At 37.0% G+C, this 18,451-nt stretch overlaps 1 protein-coding gene across 9 annotated transcripts in view; it reads left to right on the top strand.

Moving 5' to 3' along the window:
• Window positions 1-18,451, top strand: part of MLLT10 (MLLT10 histone lysine methyltransferase DOT1L cofactor) — a 220,058-nt gene that overhangs the window by 126,812 nt on the left and 74,795 nt on the right. For all 9 annotated transcript variants that reach the window (XM_035021504.1, XM_035021503.1, XM_035021508.1 and 6 more), the window contains one exon: window positions 4,052-4,147. In XM_035021504.1, the coding sequence (XP_034877395.1) occupies window positions 4,052-4,147 (96 nt within the window). The remainder of the gene's footprint in view (window positions 1-4,051; window positions 4,148-18,451) is intronic.

The following is an 18,451-nucleotide window of genomic DNA, read 5'->3' as shown; positions in this document are numbered from 1 at the left end:
AATTTTCCAAAAACGTTTGTTGAAGAGACTGTCTTTTCCCCATTGCATATTCATTCCTCGTTTGTCATTAATTGACAAATCTTATTGACCATCTCATTGTGGATTTATTTCTGGGTTTTCTGTTCTAGTCCATTGATCTGTGTGTCTGTTTTTAATGCCAGTACCATACTGTTTTAATTACTAACCGCTTTGTAATATAACTTGAAATCTGGAATTGTGATACCTCCAGTTTTTCTTTTTCAACATTGCTCTGGCTATTCGAGATCTTTTTGTGGTTCCATATAAATTTTAGGATTGTTCTACTTTCATGAAAAATGTTGTTATTTTGTTAGGGATTAAATGTTTAGAGTGCTTTGGGTGGTATAGACATTTTACCAATATTTGTTCTTCTAGTTCATGAGCGTGGAATGTCTTTCCATTTCTTTGCATTCTTTTGACTTTCATCAGTGTTTTATAGTTTTCAGAGTACAGGTCTTTCACCTCTTTGGTTGACTTTATTCCTAGATATTTTATTATTTTTGGTGCAGTTGTGAGTGGGATTGTTTTAATTTCACTTTCTGCTGCTTCATTATTAGTGTATAGGAATGGAGCAGATTTCTGTACACTGATTTTGTATCCTTTGATTTTCCTGAATTCATTTATCAGTTCTAGTAGTTTTTTGTTGGAGTCTTTCAGGTTTTCTCTATATAGCATCATGTCATCTATAAGGAGTTTATTTCTTCCTTACCAATTTGTATGCCATTTATTTATTTATGTTGTCTGATTGCTGTGGCAAGGACTTCCATTACTATGTTGAATAAAAGTGGTGAGAGTGGACATCTTGTCTTGTTCCTGATCTTAGGGGAAAAGCTCTCAGTTTTCCACCATTGAGTGTGATATTGGCTGTGGGTGTTTCATATAAGGTCTTTATTATGTTGAGGTATGTGAGGCTAATAAGTATTTTTGCCTCTTTCTGAAGCCAGAGGGAATGGTAGGGCAGGATCAGATCTCTTTTTAAATACTTGATTAAATGTCTTATACTAGATTTTAATCTTTCAGCTATGTGGGGGTTCATTCCTATGGGAGAATACCCTAAGATTTTATATAACTAATTCTTAGCCTAGATCCTTGACTTTCAAAGAGCACCTCATCATGCTTCATGTCTTTCTCTCCTGTTTTTTCCTATTTCTGCCCTGAAGCTGGTCCTACTCTTTAGACAGAAAAAGAACAAATTAAGGAGGCAGGATAACAAAAAGATAAAAGATTTCTTCTTTCCAGATTTGGGAATTTTCATGGTATTCTAAGAATTGCAAGGAATTGGAAACAGGATTAACAGCTGAATCTTATAGCTCAGACCAGGACAATTGCTGCTCTGTTTCTAAAATCTCTTATTTCATTGCTTGGTTGCCAGTTTTTGTTTAATGAGTTATTATCTGCCTTTTCCATCTCCCCAGTTTTGGTTGCTGTTGGCTTTCTTATTTTATTTAGTTATTTACTTTTTGCTGGTTTTTGTTCATTTGTTTTTTTACTTAACACTGGAAAAATATAATGTGATTTAACATACCTTTTTAAGCGTTGAGAGTTATTTGAACATAGGCACTCTTTCCTTTTTGGAAACTGACTCAATTCCAACACAGAATTGAATTATGTTAAAATAACTCATTTTCTTTCTTATGTTATCACTATGTATTAATTTCTAATATTGAGCTCCCTGATGAACTCTTCTTGGCACTTAGTGATAATGAAATTCTTTACTACATACTAGCCTTTTTAATCTTTGTTAAAAATTTACTGTAGGGGGCGCCTGGCTCAGGTGGTTAAGCGTCTGCTTTGGGCTCAGGTCATGATCCCAGGGTCCTGCGATAGAGCCCTGTGTAGGGCTCCTTGCTCAGTGGGGAGTCTGCTTCTCTGTTTGCCTGCTGGTCCCCCTGCTTGTGCTCTCTCTCTCAAATAAATGAATAATAAAAAAAAAACTTAAAAAAAAATTTACTCTAGAATTTTTCTGGTAAGTAAGCTCAAGCTCGAGATTGCATTCCTTCTAGAATTTACTTTCTAACTTATCCTAAACATTTCTGTCAGTGGTTCAGTGATTATATGTATACTTTCAAAACTCTCTGAGATCTGTTTAATTCCTTTGGGTCTGAAGACGTGAATTTAAGTATTATCTCTATTGTCTTACCCTTTAATTTTCCTTTCAGAATTTCTTCACCCCTTCCAGTTTGCACATGGAAATTCTAAACGTAGGTTAAAAACTCCTGTATAACTCATTCCTTAGTGTTTTTACATGGAAAATAGTTCATTGTGGAACTAAAGCTACTTTATTTTATTTTTTTTAAAGATTTTATTTATTTATTCATGAGAGACAGAGGCAGAGGGAGAAGCAGGCTCCCTGCGGAGCAGAGAGCCCAATGCGAGGCTCAATCCCAGGACCCTGGGATCATGACCTGAGCCGAAGACAGACGCTTAATCGACTGAGCCACCCCCAGGCGTCCCCAAAGCTACTTTAAAATAGAAAATTTTCTCTCCCTTCTTTCCTTCCTTTCCCCACTCTTTTAAATTTCCATGTTAAAATTTCTCATCATGGATACCTTATCTATTTTTTTTAATTAAAAAAAGTCTGCTTTTCTAGAGGGTATTATGCTAGGCGAAATAAGTCAATCAGAGAAAGACATGTATACCACTGATATGAGGAATTCTTAATCTCTGGAAACAAACTGAGGGTTGCTGGAGTGGTGGGGGGTGGGAGGGATGGGGTGACTGGGTGATAGACATTGGGGAGGGTATGTACTATGGTGAGCACTGTGAATTGGGTAAGACTGATGAATCACAGACTTGTACCTCTGAAACAAATAATACAATATATGTTAAGAAAAAAAAAGTAGGAAGAGAAAAATGAAGGGGGGGCAATCGGAGGGGGAGACGAACCATGAGAGACTACGGACTCTGAGAAACAAACTGAGGGTTCTAGAGGGGAGAGGGGTGGGAGGATAGGTTAGCCTGGTGATGGGTATTAAAGAGGGCACGTTCTGCATGGAGCACTGGATATTATGCACAAACAATGAATCATGGAACACTAAAACTAATGATGTAATGTATGGTGATTAACATAACAATAAAAAATTAAAAAAAAACCGTAACTCTTTAAATGATAGTAAATTTCACACCCAGTACTGATTCTTACATATCGATTCGAACAACTGAAAACAATTCGGTTAAAATTTTTTGTTGTTAAATAAAGTTGGGCTCCTGATATGTAATTAACTTCTAATTAGTTGAATTCTTTCTTATATTCGGTTCATCAGTTTTAGTACTTCAAAGGGAAAGTAGCACACCATGACTTTAGATTATTTTTGTTAGAGATAGCTAATTCATTCATTTCCTTTTTTAAAGATTGATTTTTAGAAAGAGAAAGAGAAAAGAGCACATGTGTGAGTGAGAGAGGGAAATCTCAAGTAGACTCCCTGCTGAGTACGGAGCCTGACTCTGGGCTCAGTCTAATGATCCTGAGATCATGACCTGAGCTGAAATCAAAAGTCAGATGCTTAACCGACTGAACCACCCAGGCGCCCCACTTCTTTCCTGAGTAAACCTAGGAAAGAATTTTTTGCTTGAGTTTTTAGTTTGTGGGCCATAGAATTTAATGTATAGTGATGTAGAATCTGATACTATTCTAATGTGATAATGCATGTCAAAGTGCTATGTAAATTTTAAAGTGCAATTTATAAAATGTACACAGAAGTATTTGGTGTTTTTAACAGGAAGAAAATACAGTTTGCCAGATATAAATGTAGCAAATAATTATGGGCTTCAGTTGTTTATACATAATTTTAGGTTGGTTAAGAATAAGTATGTTGAAGTCACTTTAAAATTAGTTATACTAGTAATGTTATATTATTAGTATTGTTTACAAAATAATAAGAACACGATCAGCCGAAGTGATCTTTTTATTTTTTGACAAGTATTCATTAACATTTTGAATTACTAAACAGAATTATGAAAGAAACTCATCTTTATTGTACATATATGATTATGATTTAAATTTAAATTGGATTTTATTTCTATTCATTTCTAGAAATATAAAGAAAAGGACAAACACAAACAAAAACATAAGAAGCAACCAGAACCATCACCTGCATTGGTTCCTTCTTTGACTGTTACCACAGAGAAAGTAAGTTTTAAGTGCCATATTTTGTTTCATATAAGAACTAGTTGTGTGCTGGCTTTTACCTTTAAGAAGTGTTGTCATTCCTAGTATCCTGGTTCCCTTTAACTTTTCCCACCTCTTTAACCCTACATTAAGCACTTTAGGATTCCCATTTCTTAGTCCTTTATCCTACCTTCTGTTTATTCTGTACTTGCTTTTGAAAAATAATTGAGTAAGGCTAACTACTTGGGGGTGGGCGTCATTGAGATTAAGAATTTGGGCTGTAGAGTGAGTTTTGACCACCTGTGATTTTGAATTCTGGCTTCACCCCTTACTGAATGAGCTCTTAGGTTAATTAACCTCTTTGTAACTCAGTTTCATTCTTCTGTAAAGTGGGGGAAATAATGATTGGAATTGAGTGAGAAAATATATGTAAAGCAATTACAACAATATCTGGTTCATAGGAAGCATTACAGTTATTATAGTAAGTGTTAAATATTATTAAGATTATTATTATATGCCTAATTTGAAAATAAATGGAGACAGGGAAAGATAGTGGAGACATAGGTAGCAGGGGTGGGGTAGAAGGAAGTACAGTAGGAGATGAGGCTGGGCAAGGGGCCACTCATGCAGGGCTCCATTCAGTGGAATGGCTTGGTTTTTTAGTTTGAATGAAAAGTGAGCCATTGGTGCGTTTTGAACTGAGGTGTAGTATGATCTATCTTAGGTTCTGTAAGGATCTCTGGCTGCTTCGTTGCAGATAGACTGTAGAGAGTCAAGGATGGAAGCAGGGAGGCCATTAGGAGATTATTACAATAATGCAGAGAGAGATGGTGTTAACAATGGAAGTAGTGAGAGGTGATCAGATTCTGAGTATATTTAAAAGTAGTTTTCTCACAGAGAAGATGAGAGGTGTGAGAGAAAGACAGGATCCAAAGAAGAGTCAAAGGGTATTGGGCCGGGAATGGATTGCTGTTAACAAAGATGGGAAAGGCTGTGGGTGTGGTAGGTTGAGGGCAAGATGAAGAATTCAGTTTTGGATATGGTATTTGTATCCTCCTGCTGTCAGAACAAATTTAGCAGTTTAAAACGATATAAACCTATTATGTTCTTGTTCTGTAGGCCAGAAGACTGGGTGGGCTCAGCTGGTTACTCTGGGTCGTTCAAAGGTGAAATCAAAGTGTTGGATGGCCTGGGTTCTCACCTGGGAGCAAGTGCTTCTAAGCTCATTCAGGTGGTTAGATTTATGCCCATTTCCTTTCTGGCTCTCAACTGGGGTCTGCCCTTATGTTCTAGAGGCTCTCTTCAGTCCTTGCACGTGGGTCTCTCCATTTCAGAGCCAGCAGTGGCTTGTTGAATCCTTCCCACCCTTGGAATCTCTCTGACTTCTGCTGCAACTCTTCTGCTTCTGGCCAGAGAAAATTCTCTTCTTTTAAGGGTTCATGAGATTAGATTGGGCCTACCTGAAAAATCCAGGATAATTTTCTTGTTTTAAAGTATGTAACCTTAGTTACATTAGCAAAGGCCCTTTTGACATGTAATATAACATATCACAGGTTTCAAGGATTAGGATGTGGACATCTTGGCAGGGCTCTTCTGCCTACATTAGGGTTGAGATATTTATTAGACATCCAAGTAGAAATGTTAATTAGCCAGTGGCATGCGTAGTCTGGCATTTGGGAAAGAGGTCCAGACTTTGGATATAAATTTGGGAGTTGTATCTCTGTAGAGTTTACTTTAAGCCATAAGAGTGGGTGCCAGTGGAGGAGTGAGTGCAGGTAGGGAGTAGGGAGAAGAGGTCTTAGGAAGCCCTAGGGCTGCCAGTGTGGAAAGAAGAGGGGAAACTAGTAAACAAGACTGAGAAGAGGCCAGGGTTTGGAAGAAAACCAAGAGGATGTGAATATGCTGGAAGCCTAGTTAAAGAAAAAAAAAGAAGTTAACCATGTCATAATAATATGAGGACTAGCTGTTGTATTGAGTCATGATGATGATCTGAAAGTTCTAGTTTGAACTTTCTAGAATGTTAAAAAGGGAAACATACAGTATGTACACTTTTTTTATCTGACTCCTTTCACTCAGCGTAAGTATTTTGAGATTCATCGATGTTGTGTGTATCAGTAGCTTCTTTTTATTGCTGACTACTTGCTGTTGTATGGACATAACCATAATGATTATCCATTCAGTAATTGATGGACATTCAGATTGTTTTCCAGTTTTTGACTGTTACACATAAAGCTACTGGGAACATTATATAAATCTTTATACAGACAGATTTTTCTTGCATAAATACTGAGGAATGGAATAACTAGGTCACATGGTAAGTGCATCCTTAATTTTTTAAGACACTCTTCCACTATTTTCCAAAATAGTTGTACCACAACGATTCTGCCAGCAATGTACCACAGTTCCTATTCCTCTGCATTCTCTGCAACACTTGGTATGATCAGTCATTATAATTTTAGCATTTCTAGTGGGTATGCAGTAATTTCTCGTGGTTTCAGTCTGTATTTCTTTAATGACTACATTATGTTGAACATCTTTCCATGTGCATATTTGACATTTCTTTATTTTCTTTGGTGAAGGTCTGCTCAGATCTATCCACTACTTGCCCTTTTTTATTGGCTTGTTTTCTTAATACTGTATTTTGTGAGCCATTATGTGTTCTGGATGCAAGTCTTTATCAGATACATTATTTTTGCAGGTATTTTTCTCACTCGGTGGCTTAAAAAGACTTTTTTTTTTTTTAAGGTAGACTCCATGTACAGTGTGGAGCCCAATGTGGGGCCCGAACCCATGACCCCAACATTAATTAAATGCTCAGTATATACATTTTTTAATGTGTTTTCTTCTGGAAGTTTTATATTTTTATGTTTCACATTTAGGTCTATGATCCATTTTGTGTTAAATTTTGCATATAATGTGAGTTATACATCAAAGTTCACTTACTGAATGACTTATCTATTGAATTATAGATAACCAGTTTTTCTAGACCCACATGTCTCCACTGAATTGCCTTTACCCACATTTGTTGAAACCCATTTGACCATATATGTATCAGTTCTCCATTGATCTGTCTGCTTTTACATTTAATACCACACAATCTTGATTACTGTAGCTTTATAATAACCAGTTAGGTCTGGTAGGATCCATCTTCCGACTTTGTTCTTCTCTTTCAAAGTCATTACGGCTATTTTACGTTCTGTTTTTATGTGAATTTTAGAATCAGATTGTTAAGTTGTAGAAATAAAATTGCCTGTATTTTTTTTTTTTAAGATTTTATTTATTTATTTGAGAGAGAGAGAATGAGAGACAGAAAGCAGGAGAGGGAGGAGGGTCAGAGGGAGAAGCAGACCCCCCGCCGAGCAGGGAGCCCGATGCGGGACTTGATCCCGGGACTCCAGGATCATGACCTGAGCCGAAGGCAGACGCTTAATGACTGAGCCACCCAGGTGCCCCAGAATTGCCTGTATTTTGATTTAAGCTGCATTGAGTCTACAAATCATTTTGAGGAAGAATTGATGTCTTAACAATATCGAGTCTTCTGATTCATGAAAAGAGTACATCTCTTCATTTATTTAAGTCTTTATCTTAGCAACAAATGTGCAGGTTTTTTACATCTTTTTTCAGCTCTATTCCTAAATATTTGATGTTTTTTGATGCTATTAGGATCTTTTTTTAAAATGTCAATTTCTGGGGCACCTGGGTGGCTCAGTCGTTAAGTGTCTGCCTTTGGCTCAGGTCATGATCCCAGAGTCCTGGGATCAAGCCCCGCATCAGGCTCCCTGCTCGGCGGGAAGCCTGCTTCTCCCTTTCCCACTCCCCCTGCTTGTGTTCCCTCTCTCACTGTCTCTCTCTCTCTCTGTCAAATAAATAAATAAAATCTTAAAAAAAATAAAATGTCAATTTCTGATTGTTCCTTATTAGTATATAGAAATACATTTAAAAATTTTTCATGGTTATCTGGTACCTTGCAAACTTGCTGAAAATTTATTTCCAGTAGCTTAATTGATTCCATGGGATTTTCTTCATAGATGATCATGGCAACTACAAATAAGATAGTTGTACTTTATCCTTTCTGATCTGCCCCTTATTTCTAATTATATTGTTAAATATTTAAGTGGTGAGAGTGAGCATCTTTGCTTTGTTCTTGATATTAGGGGGGAAATAATTTTTTTTTTTAAAGATTTTATTTATTTTAGAGATAGGGAGAACATGAGCAGGGGTAGGGGCAGAGGGAGAGAATCTTAAGTAGGCTCTATGCTGGGCATGGAGCCCCATGAGAGGGGCTCGATCTCATGACCCTGAGATCATGACCTGAGCCAAAATCAAGAATCCCACACTTAACTTCAACCACCCAGGTGTCCCAGGGGAAAAGTAATCTTTTAACCTTATATATGATGTTTAGGAAGTTTCCTTCTGTTCCTAATTTGCTGAGAGTTTTTATCAGCCATGGATATTAGATTTTGTCAAATCAGTTTTCTTCATATTTTGATAGATATGATAGGTTTTTTTAATCTGTTAATGAGGTGAAGTACATTGATTGATCCCCCCCGTTAAGCCAAACTTGCATTCCTGGGATAAATCCCACCTGGCCTTGATGATATTACCATTTTTATATATTATTGAATTCAGCTTTTTGAAAAAAAATTTTTTTTAAAGATTTTATTTATTTATTTGAGAGAGAGAGAATGAGAGACAGAGAGCACAAGAGGGAAGAGGATCAGAGGGAGAAGCAGACCCCCCGCCGAGCAGGGAGCCCGATGCGGGACTTGATCCCGGGACTCCAGGATCATGACCTGAGCTGAAAAGCAGTCGCTTAACCAACTGAGCCACCCAGGCGCCCCACAGCTTTTTGAAATTTAAAGGAATTTTTGCATCGGTGTTCATGAGGGATCTTGGCCTATAGTGTTCTTTTCCTTTTTTTTTTTTTTTAAAGATTTCATTTATTTATTTTGAGAAAGAGTGCGCGAGAGTCTGGGGAGGGGCAGAGAGGCAGAGGGAGGGAGAGAGAGAATCTCAAGCTGACTCTATCCTGAGCGGAGCCTGAATGAGGGCTTGAACTCAAGACGCTGAGATCATGACCTGAACCGAAATCAAGAGTCAGATGCTTAACTGACTGAGCCACCCAGGCACCCCTGTAGTTTTCTTAGACTGTCTTTGGATTGGGTTACAAAATAATGCTGGCCTCAGAATGAGTTGCCAAATGTTCACTTTTGTTCAGTTTTCTGGAAGAGTATGTCTAGATTTGGTATTACTTCTTAATGTTTGGTAGAATTTACTTTTTTATTATTTTTTTATTATGTTAATCAGCATACATTACATCATTAGTTTTTGATGTAGTGTTCCATGATTCATTGTTTGCGTATAACACCCAGTGCTCCATGCAGAATGTGCCCTCTTTAATACCCATCACCAGGCTAACCCATCCCCCCACCTCCCTCCCCTTTAGAACCCTCAGTTTGTTTCTCAGAGTCCATAGTCTCTCATGGTTCGTCTCCCCGTCTAGTCCCCCCCCTCCCCCCGGTAGAATTTACTTTTAAAGCCATCTGGGGATAGAGTTTTCCTTGGGAAGGATTTTAAACTATAATTCCATTTCTTTAATAGAGGACTATTTAGGTTATCTATTTCTTCTTGAGGTACCTTTGGCAATTGGTATCTTTTTTCTTTTCTAATCTAGGTTGGCTAGAGGTTTTGAATTTTATTGATCTTAAATTATTAGCTTTTGTATTCATTGATTTTCTCTGTTGATCTTAATGTTTTGTATTTTAGTTTTCAGTAGTTTTAGTTTTCTGCTCTGATTTGATTTTTTCCTTCCTATTTCTTACTTTGGGGTTTACTCCATTCTTCTTTTTCTAATTTTTTAAGGTATAAGATGATAGAATTTATTTGAGGCCTTTCTTTTTTCTGATATATAGGCAGTTTTAAAAAAATTAATAAACTTTTTTTTAGCAGTGTTGTCTATTCAGTAAGAATGGAATCATACTTTCTAGTTTAGAACCTGCAGATACGTGTTTTGCACTGACATTTTCGTAAATACTCAACTTTGAGAATTTTTTTTTTTTAAAATTTTTTTATTCATTTGAGACACAGAGATAGAGGGGGAGAGGGAGAGAGAGCGAGCATGAGCAGGGAGAGAGGCAGAGGGAGAGGGAGAAACAGGCTCCCCGCTGAGCCAGGAGCCCTATGTGGGGCTCGATCCCAGGACCCTGGGATTATGACCTGAGCGGAAGGCAGATGCTTAACCATCTGAGCCACCCAGGCGCCCCTGAACTTTGAGAATTTGTAAGTAAATTTGTGCATTTCCATTTTTAGAAAGTGAACACCCAAAAGAAGTTCCCACGCATAAAAATTAAAGAAGGAATAGATAATGGGTAGATTTAAGTGCTGTGTGGGTGTGGAAATTTTGCTTGAGTGGCAGACAACTAGCTCTTATTTATTTATTTTTTTTAAATGCAGCTTATTTGAACTTAAACCAAAACAAAACCAGTTCATCCATTACCCCCGCTCCCCACCTCCTCCCTTGCCTCTGGCAGCTACTAATCTTCATTTTTTAGAGCAGTTTCAGATTCGCAGCAAAACTGAGTGGAAAGTACAGAGATTTCCAATGTAGCCTCTATCACCACACATGCACATCCTCCCCCACTATCAGAGTGGTACATTTATTACAAGCTGTGAACCTACACTGAAACATCATTATTGCCCAAAGTCCATAGTTGACATTAGGGTTCACTTTTGGTGTTGTATGTTGTATTCAATGGGTTTTTACAAATATTTAATGACATGGTATCCTACAGAATAGTTTCACTACCCTGAAAATTCTTTGTGTTCTGCCTGTTTATTCCCCTTTCCTGTCAAGCCCAACAACCACTAATCTTTTTACTATCTCCATAGTTTTTACCTTTTCTAAAATGTTATATATAGTTGGAATCATACAGTATGTAGCTTATTCAGATTGACTTCTTTAACATAGTAATATGCTTTAAAGTTTCCTTCATGTCTTTTTTTAAATTTTATTTTAATATGTTATGTTAATCACCATACATTACATCATTAGTTTTTGATGTAGTGTTCCATGACTCATTGTTTGCGTATAACACCCAGTGCTCCATGCAGAACGTGCCTTCTTTAATACCCATCTCCAGGCTAACCCATCCCTCCACCCCCCTCCTCTCTAGAACCCTCAGTTTGTTTCTCAGAGTCCATAATGTCTCATGGTCTGTCCATGTCTTTTTTAAAAAAACATTTTAAGACATTTTTTAGAGCAGTTTCAGGTTCACAGCAAAATTGAGAGGAAGGTACTGAGATATCCTTTATATCCCCTATTCCCACACATATATAGCCTCCCCTATTATCAACACCCCTCAACAAAGTGGTAAATTTGTTACTATCAGTGAACCTACATTGACATATAATTATCACCCAAAGTTCATAGTTCATATTAGGATTCACTCTTGGTGTTGTATGTTCTATGGTTTGGATATATGTATAATGACATGTATCTACCATGATAGTATCATAGAATATCACTGCCCAAAATATCCTCTGTTTTCCAACTATTCATCCCTCCCATCCTCCAGCCCCTGGCAGCCACTGATCTTTTTACTATGCCCATACTTTTGCCTTTTCCAAAATGTCATGTAGGTTGGAATCTTACAGTATGTACCCTTTTCTGGCTGGCTTTTTTCATTTAGTAATATGCATTTAAGATTCTTCCATGTCTTTCCAAGGCTTGATAACTGATTTCTTTCTAGGACTGAATAATACTTTATTGATTGGATATACCACAGTTTATGTATCCATTTACCTAAAAAAGGACATCTTGGTTGCTTTCAAGTTTTGGCAATTGTGAATAAAGCTTCTATAAACATCCTTGTGCAGGTTTTTGTGTGGACATAATTTTTCACTTCCTTTGGGTAAATACCAAAGAGTGTGATTGTGGGAAAATGTGGTAGGAGTATGTTTAATTTTTTAAGAAAGTGCCAAACTGTCTTCCAAAGTGCCTGAATCATTTGACATTCCCACCAGCAATGATTTGAGAGTTCCTTTTTCTCTACATCCTCACCAGAATTTGGTGTTGTCATTGTTCTGGATATTGGCCATCATAATAGGTGTGTAGTGGTATCTCATTGTTTAAATTTCCATTCCTCTGCTGACATAGGATGTGGAGCTTCTTTACTTGTGCTTACTTGCTCTCTGTATATCTTCTTTGATGAGGTGTCAAGGTTTCTGGCTCTTTTTAAAATCAGTTCATTTGTTTTCTTATTGTTGACTTTTAAGAGTTCTTTATATGTTTTGGATAAGTCTTTTTTATCAGATATGTCTCTTCTTAGAGTACAGTTGACAACACAATGTTGCATTAGTTTCAGCTGTACAACCTAGTGATTCAGCAACTCTGTATGTCATACTTGCTCACTACAAGTGTAGCTACCATGTGTCACCATATAATACTATTAAAATGCTATTGACTATATTCCCTATGCTGTATCTTTTAATTCCCATAATGTATTCTTTCCATAATTGGAAGCCTGTATCTCCCACTCCTCTTTACCCATTTTGCTTATCCCCCATGTCCCTCCTTTTTGGCAACCATCAGTTTGTTCTCTGTATTTATAGGTCTAATTCTGCTTTTTGCTTGCTTATTCATTTATTCTTTAGATTCGACACATAAGGAAATCATAGGTATTTGTCTTTGTCTGACTTATTTCACTTAGTGTAATAATATCCTGTAGGTTCATCTATGCTGTTGCAAATGGCAAGTTCTCATTCTTTTATATGGCTGCATAATATTCCAGTGTGTATTCCTTCCTATTCCATATGTGTATATATACCACATCTTCTTTATTCATATATCAGTGGCCACTTGGGTTGCTTCCATATCTTGGCTCTTGTAAATAAAGCTGGTATAAGCATAGGATGTGCATGTATCTTTTTGAATTAGCATTTTTGTTTTCTTTGGGTACCAGATACCCAGTAATGGAATTATTGGATCATGTGGCATTTCTATTTTTAATTTTCTTTTGAGGAATAGAAAAATTTATGTAAATAAAAAGGTAATTTAGTTGTCTTCTGAATTCTGTTTTTAATTTTTCGAGGAACTTCTGTACTGTTTTCCGCTGTGGTTATAACAATTTACATTCCCACCAACAGTGTACAAAGATTCCTTCTTCTCCACATCTTTGCCAACACTTGTTATTTCTTGTCCTTTTGATTCTGGCCATTCTGATAGGTGTGAGGTGATATCTCATTGTTTTTGATTTGCATATTTCCCTGATGATTAGCGACGTTTGGCATCTTTTCATGTGTCTGTTGGCCATCTGTATGTCTTCTTTGGAAAAATGTTTATTCAGATCTTCTGTCCATTTTTCAATCACTTTTTTTTTTTTTTGGTGTTGAGTTGAATAACTTCTTTATATATTTTGGATATTAACCCCTTGTCAAATATGTCATTGACAGACACTCTTATGCAATAGGTTACCTTTATGTTTTATAAATGATTTCCTTTTATTTGTGAAAGCTTTTTATTATGATGTAGGCCCAATAGTTTATTTTTGCTTTTATTTTCCTTGCCTGAGGAGACATATCCAGAAAAATGTTTCTATGGCCTATGTTTTCTTCTAGGAATTTTCTGGTTTTAGGTCTCACATTTAGGTCTTTAACCTATTAAGTTTATTTTTGTGTATGTAAGAAAGTGGTCCAGTTTCATCCTTTTGAATGTAGCCATCCAGTTTCAGCACCATTCATTTATTAACTAATTTATTTAGATTTTATTTATTTGAGAGAGAGAGAGAGTGCATGCCAGCACGAGCAGGGGAGGGGCAGAGGGAGAGGGAGAAGCAGACTCCCCACTGAGCAGGGAGCCTAGGGGCTCGATCCCTGGACCACCCTGGGTTCTTGACCTGAGCCTAAGGCAGATGCTTAACCAACTGAGGCACCCAGGTGCCCCTTCAGCACCATTTATTGAAGCCACTGTCTTTTCCCCTTTGTCATAGATTAATTGACCATGGAGGCATGGGTTTATTTCTGTGTTCTCTTTTCAGTTCTATTGATATGTGTGTCTGTTTTTGTACCAGTACCATAGTGTTTTGATTACAACAGCTTTGTAGTAGATATTGAGATCTAGAATTGTGATATTCCAGCTTTATTCTTCTTTTTTTAAGATTGCTTTGGCTATTTGGGGTATTTTGTGGCTCCATACAAATGTTAGTATTATTTGTCATAGTTTTTGTGCAAAATGTCAGATATGTCTTTTCCAAATATTTTCCTACAGCCTGTGGCTTATCTTTTCCTTTTCTTGACTATGTCTTTTGCAGAGCAGAAGTTTTTAATTTTAATTAAGTTCAGAGTACCAATTCTTTCTTTCATGGATTGTACTTTTGGTGTTATATCTGAAAAGTCATTGCCAATCCCAAGATTATGCTTATTTTCTCCTATGTTCTAGGAGATTTATAGTTTGTGTTTTACCTTTAGGTCTGTGATACATTTTTAGTTAATTTTTGTGAAGGCTGTAAATAAACTCTGTGTCTAGATTCATTTTTTGCATATGGATATTCAGTTCTGGCACTCTTTATTGAAAAGCCTGTCTTAGTTCCATTATATTGCTTTTGCACCTTTGTTAAAAATCGGTTGGGGCTGAGCTGGGTGGTTCAGTCAGTTAAGTGGCCAACTCTTGGTATCAGCTCAGGTCATGATCTCAGGGTTCTGGGATTGAGCCCCCTGCATTGGGCTCCTTGCTCAGCGGGAAGTCTGCATCAGGATTCTCTTTCCCTCTGTCCCTCCCGCTGCTGCTCTTTCTCTCTCAAATAAATAAATGAATCTTTTTAAAAAATCAATTGATCGTATTTACGTGGGTCTGTTTCTGAACTCTCTTATCAGTTCCATTGATCTGTTTATTTTTTCAACAGCACTACACTATTTACATTACTGTAGCTTTAAAGGAAGTCTGAAATCGAGTAATGTCAGTACTTAAACATTCTTGACCTTGTGTTGGCTATTCTTTTGCTTTTTCATATACATGCTTTAGAAGCAGTTTGTCCGTATCCACAAATAATTTGCTGGAATTTTGATTGAAATTGTATTGAATCTCGGGATGCCTGGGTGGCTTAGTCAGTTGAGTGGCCACCTCTTGATTTCAGCTTGGTCCCAGGATTGAGCCACGCATAGGGAGTAGGCTTCAGGATTCTCTCTTCCTCTGCCCCTCCCCCCTGCTTGTGGGCAGGAGCACACACACGCATGTGCTCTCCCTCTCGCAAATAAATAAATCTTTAGAGAAAAAAAGAGATTGTATTGAATCTGCAGATCGAGTTGGGAGGAACTGACATCTTGACAATATTAAGTTTTACTCTGAAGTTGGGATATATCTTCATTTATTTAGTTCTTTGATTTTGTTCATAGAAGTTTTGTTGTTTTTCTCATATAGACCTTAACCTTATACATATTCTATTAGATTTAAACTTTATTTAATTTTTGGAGGTGGTATTGTGAATGGTATTGTGTTTTTAATTTAAAATTCCACTTGTTCCCTGTTAGTATATATGAAAGCAATTTTTCTTTTCTCTTTTCTTTTTTCTTTCAAGGCAGAGGGCAACATTGGGAGAAGGAAAGAGAGAGATTCTTAAGCAGGCTCCATGTCCAGCCTGACATGGGGCTTGATCTCACAACCCTGAGATCATGACCTGAGCCGAAATCAAGAGTTGGACGCTTAACTGACTGAGCCACCCAGACGCCCCAGTTTTTCTTTTTTATATTAACCTTTTGTTCTGCAGTTTTTACATAATCACTTACTAGTTCCAGGAGGTTTTTGGTCAGTAATTTTGGATTTTCTATGTAGACAATCATGTCCTCTCTGAAAAAAGACACTTTCATTTCCTTCTTCCCAGGCAGTGTATATTTTATTTCCTTTTCTTGTCTTTTTATATAAACTAGGACTTCCAGAATGATGTTGAAATGCAGTGGTGAGAGAGGAGTCATCCTTGCTTTGTTCCTGATATTAGTGGGAAACCTAGTTTCTCACCATTAAGCATGATGTTAGCTTTTTATATATATTCTTTATCAAGTTGAGGAAGTTCCCCTTTTATTCCTAGTTTTCTGAGAGTTTTTATTTTGAATGGGTGTTATACTTTGTTAAATGCTTTTTTTTTTTTTTTTTTAAGGATTTAATTAATTTATTGAGAGAGGGAGAGTGCCGGTGGGGCTAGGGGCAGAAGGAGAGGGAGAGAGAGAATCCCAGGCAGACTCCATCCTGAGTGCAGAACCCAACTGAGATCATGACCTGAGCTGAAACCAGAATTGGACACTGAACCGACTGAGTCATGTAGGCACCCCAAATGCTTTTTTTGTTTTGTTTTGTTTTAAAGAGTTTATTTATTTGACAGAGAGATAGAGAGCACAAGTAGGCAGAGAGGCAGCCAGAGGGAGAGGGAGAAGCAGGCTCTCTGCTGAGCAAGGAGCCCGATGCGGGGCTCGCTCCCAGGACCCTGAGATCATGGCCTGAGCTGAAGGCAGCTGTTTAACCGACTGAGCCACCCAGGCGCCCCCCCAAATGCTTTTTGGTAACTATTGATATGACATATGATTTTTCTTATCTTGTTGATATGATGGATTACATTAATTGATTTTTGAATGTTGACCCAGCCTTGCATTCCTGGGATAAATCCCACTTGGTTGTGGTGTATAATTTTTCTTATAGATTGTTGGATTTCATTTGCTAATATTTTATAGATGATTTCATCTATTTCTTGAGAGATGTTGTTCTGTTGTTTTCTTTCTTGTAATCTTTGTTTTGGTATTAGAGTAATATTGGCCTCCTGTCATGAAGTAGGAGGTATTCCCTCAGCTTATATCTTCTGAACAAGATTGTAGAAAATTGGTATAATTTATTCCTTAAATGTGTGGTAGAATTTACCAGTGAACCCATCTGGGCCTGGTGCTGTCTGTTTTGAGGGATTATTAATGATTGATTCAGTTTCTTTTTTTAAGATTTTATTTTTAAGTAATCTCTATACCCAGCCTGGGGCTTGAACTTCCAATCCGGAGATCAAGAGTCACATGTTCAGGAGTCAGCCAGGCTCCCCTCAAATTTCTTTTAAAGATTGATTGATTGATTGATTTGAGAGAGAGCGTGCATATGGAGTTGGGTGGAGCAGAGGAAGAGGGAGAGAGAAACCCAAGGAGACTCCGCACTCAGCTCAGGGCCTGACATGGGGCTCAACCCCATGACCCTGAGATCACGATCTGAACTGAAACCAATAGTCGGACGCTCAACCAACTGTGCCACCCAGGCGCCACCCCCCCCCTCAATTTTTAAATAGATATAAGCCTATTCACATTGTCTAATTCTTCTTGTGTGAGTTGGGCAGCTTGTATCTTTCAAGGGTGCGTCCATTTCCTCTAGGTTATCAAATTTGTGGTCTTTGAGTTGTTGATAATATTCCTTGATGATCCTTTTAATGTCTGTGGGATATATAGTTATGTCCCCTCTTTGATTTCTGATATTAGCAATTTGTGTTTTGTCTCACTTTTCTAATTGTATTAGCCAGAGGTTTATCAATTTTATCCATCTTTTCAAAGAACCAGCTTTTGGATCTGTTGATTTTTTTTTTTTCCTATTGATTTCCTGCTTTAATTTCTTTGATTTCTGCTTTAGTTTTCATTATTTCTTTTTATTTTGAGTTAATTTGTTTTTTGTTTCCTAAAGAGGAAGCTTAGAGTATTGATTTAAGGTCTTTCTTCTTTTCTTTTTTTTTTTGTTTTTTTTTCTTCTTTCTTCTTTTCTAATAGATAGATTTACTACATCTCTAAGCACTCTAAGCAATGCTTTTGCTGCACCCCACAAATTTTAGGTTGTATTTTCATTGTCATTTAGTTAATAATATTTTAGTTAATAATATTTCTCTTGAGCTTTCTTTGACTTGTGTTATGTAAAAGTATGTTGTTTAATCTAGGCATTCTGGGATTTTCTAGCTGTCTTTCTGTTAATTGATTTCTAGTTTAATTTCATTTTGGTCTGAGAGCACAATTATATGATCTCTGTTCTTTAAGATTTGTTGAGGTGTGTTTATGGCCCCAAGTGTAGTGTATCTTGATGAATGTTTCATGAGAGCTTCAGGAGAATATATATTGTGCTGATATTGAATAAAGTAGTCTATAGATATCATTTATATACAGTTGATTAATGGTGGTGTTGACTTCAGTTATGTCCTCACTGATTTTCTGCTTGGTGGATATATCCATTTCTGAAAGAAGAGTGTTAAAACCTGCATCTCTAAGAGTGGATTCATCTGTTTCTCCTTGCAGTTCTATCAGTTTTTGCCTCATGTATTTTGATCTTCT

This window comes from Mirounga leonina, unplaced genomic scaffold (genome assembly GCF_011800145.1).
Source record: "Mirounga leonina isolate KUSES-001 unplaced genomic scaffold, KU_Mleo_1.0 Mir_175, whole genome shotgun sequence".
In the NCBI taxonomy this organism is placed as follows: Eukaryota; Metazoa; Chordata; class Mammalia; order Carnivora; family Phocidae; genus Mirounga; species Mirounga leonina.
This window is presented reverse-complemented; position numbering and strand designations above follow the sequence as displayed.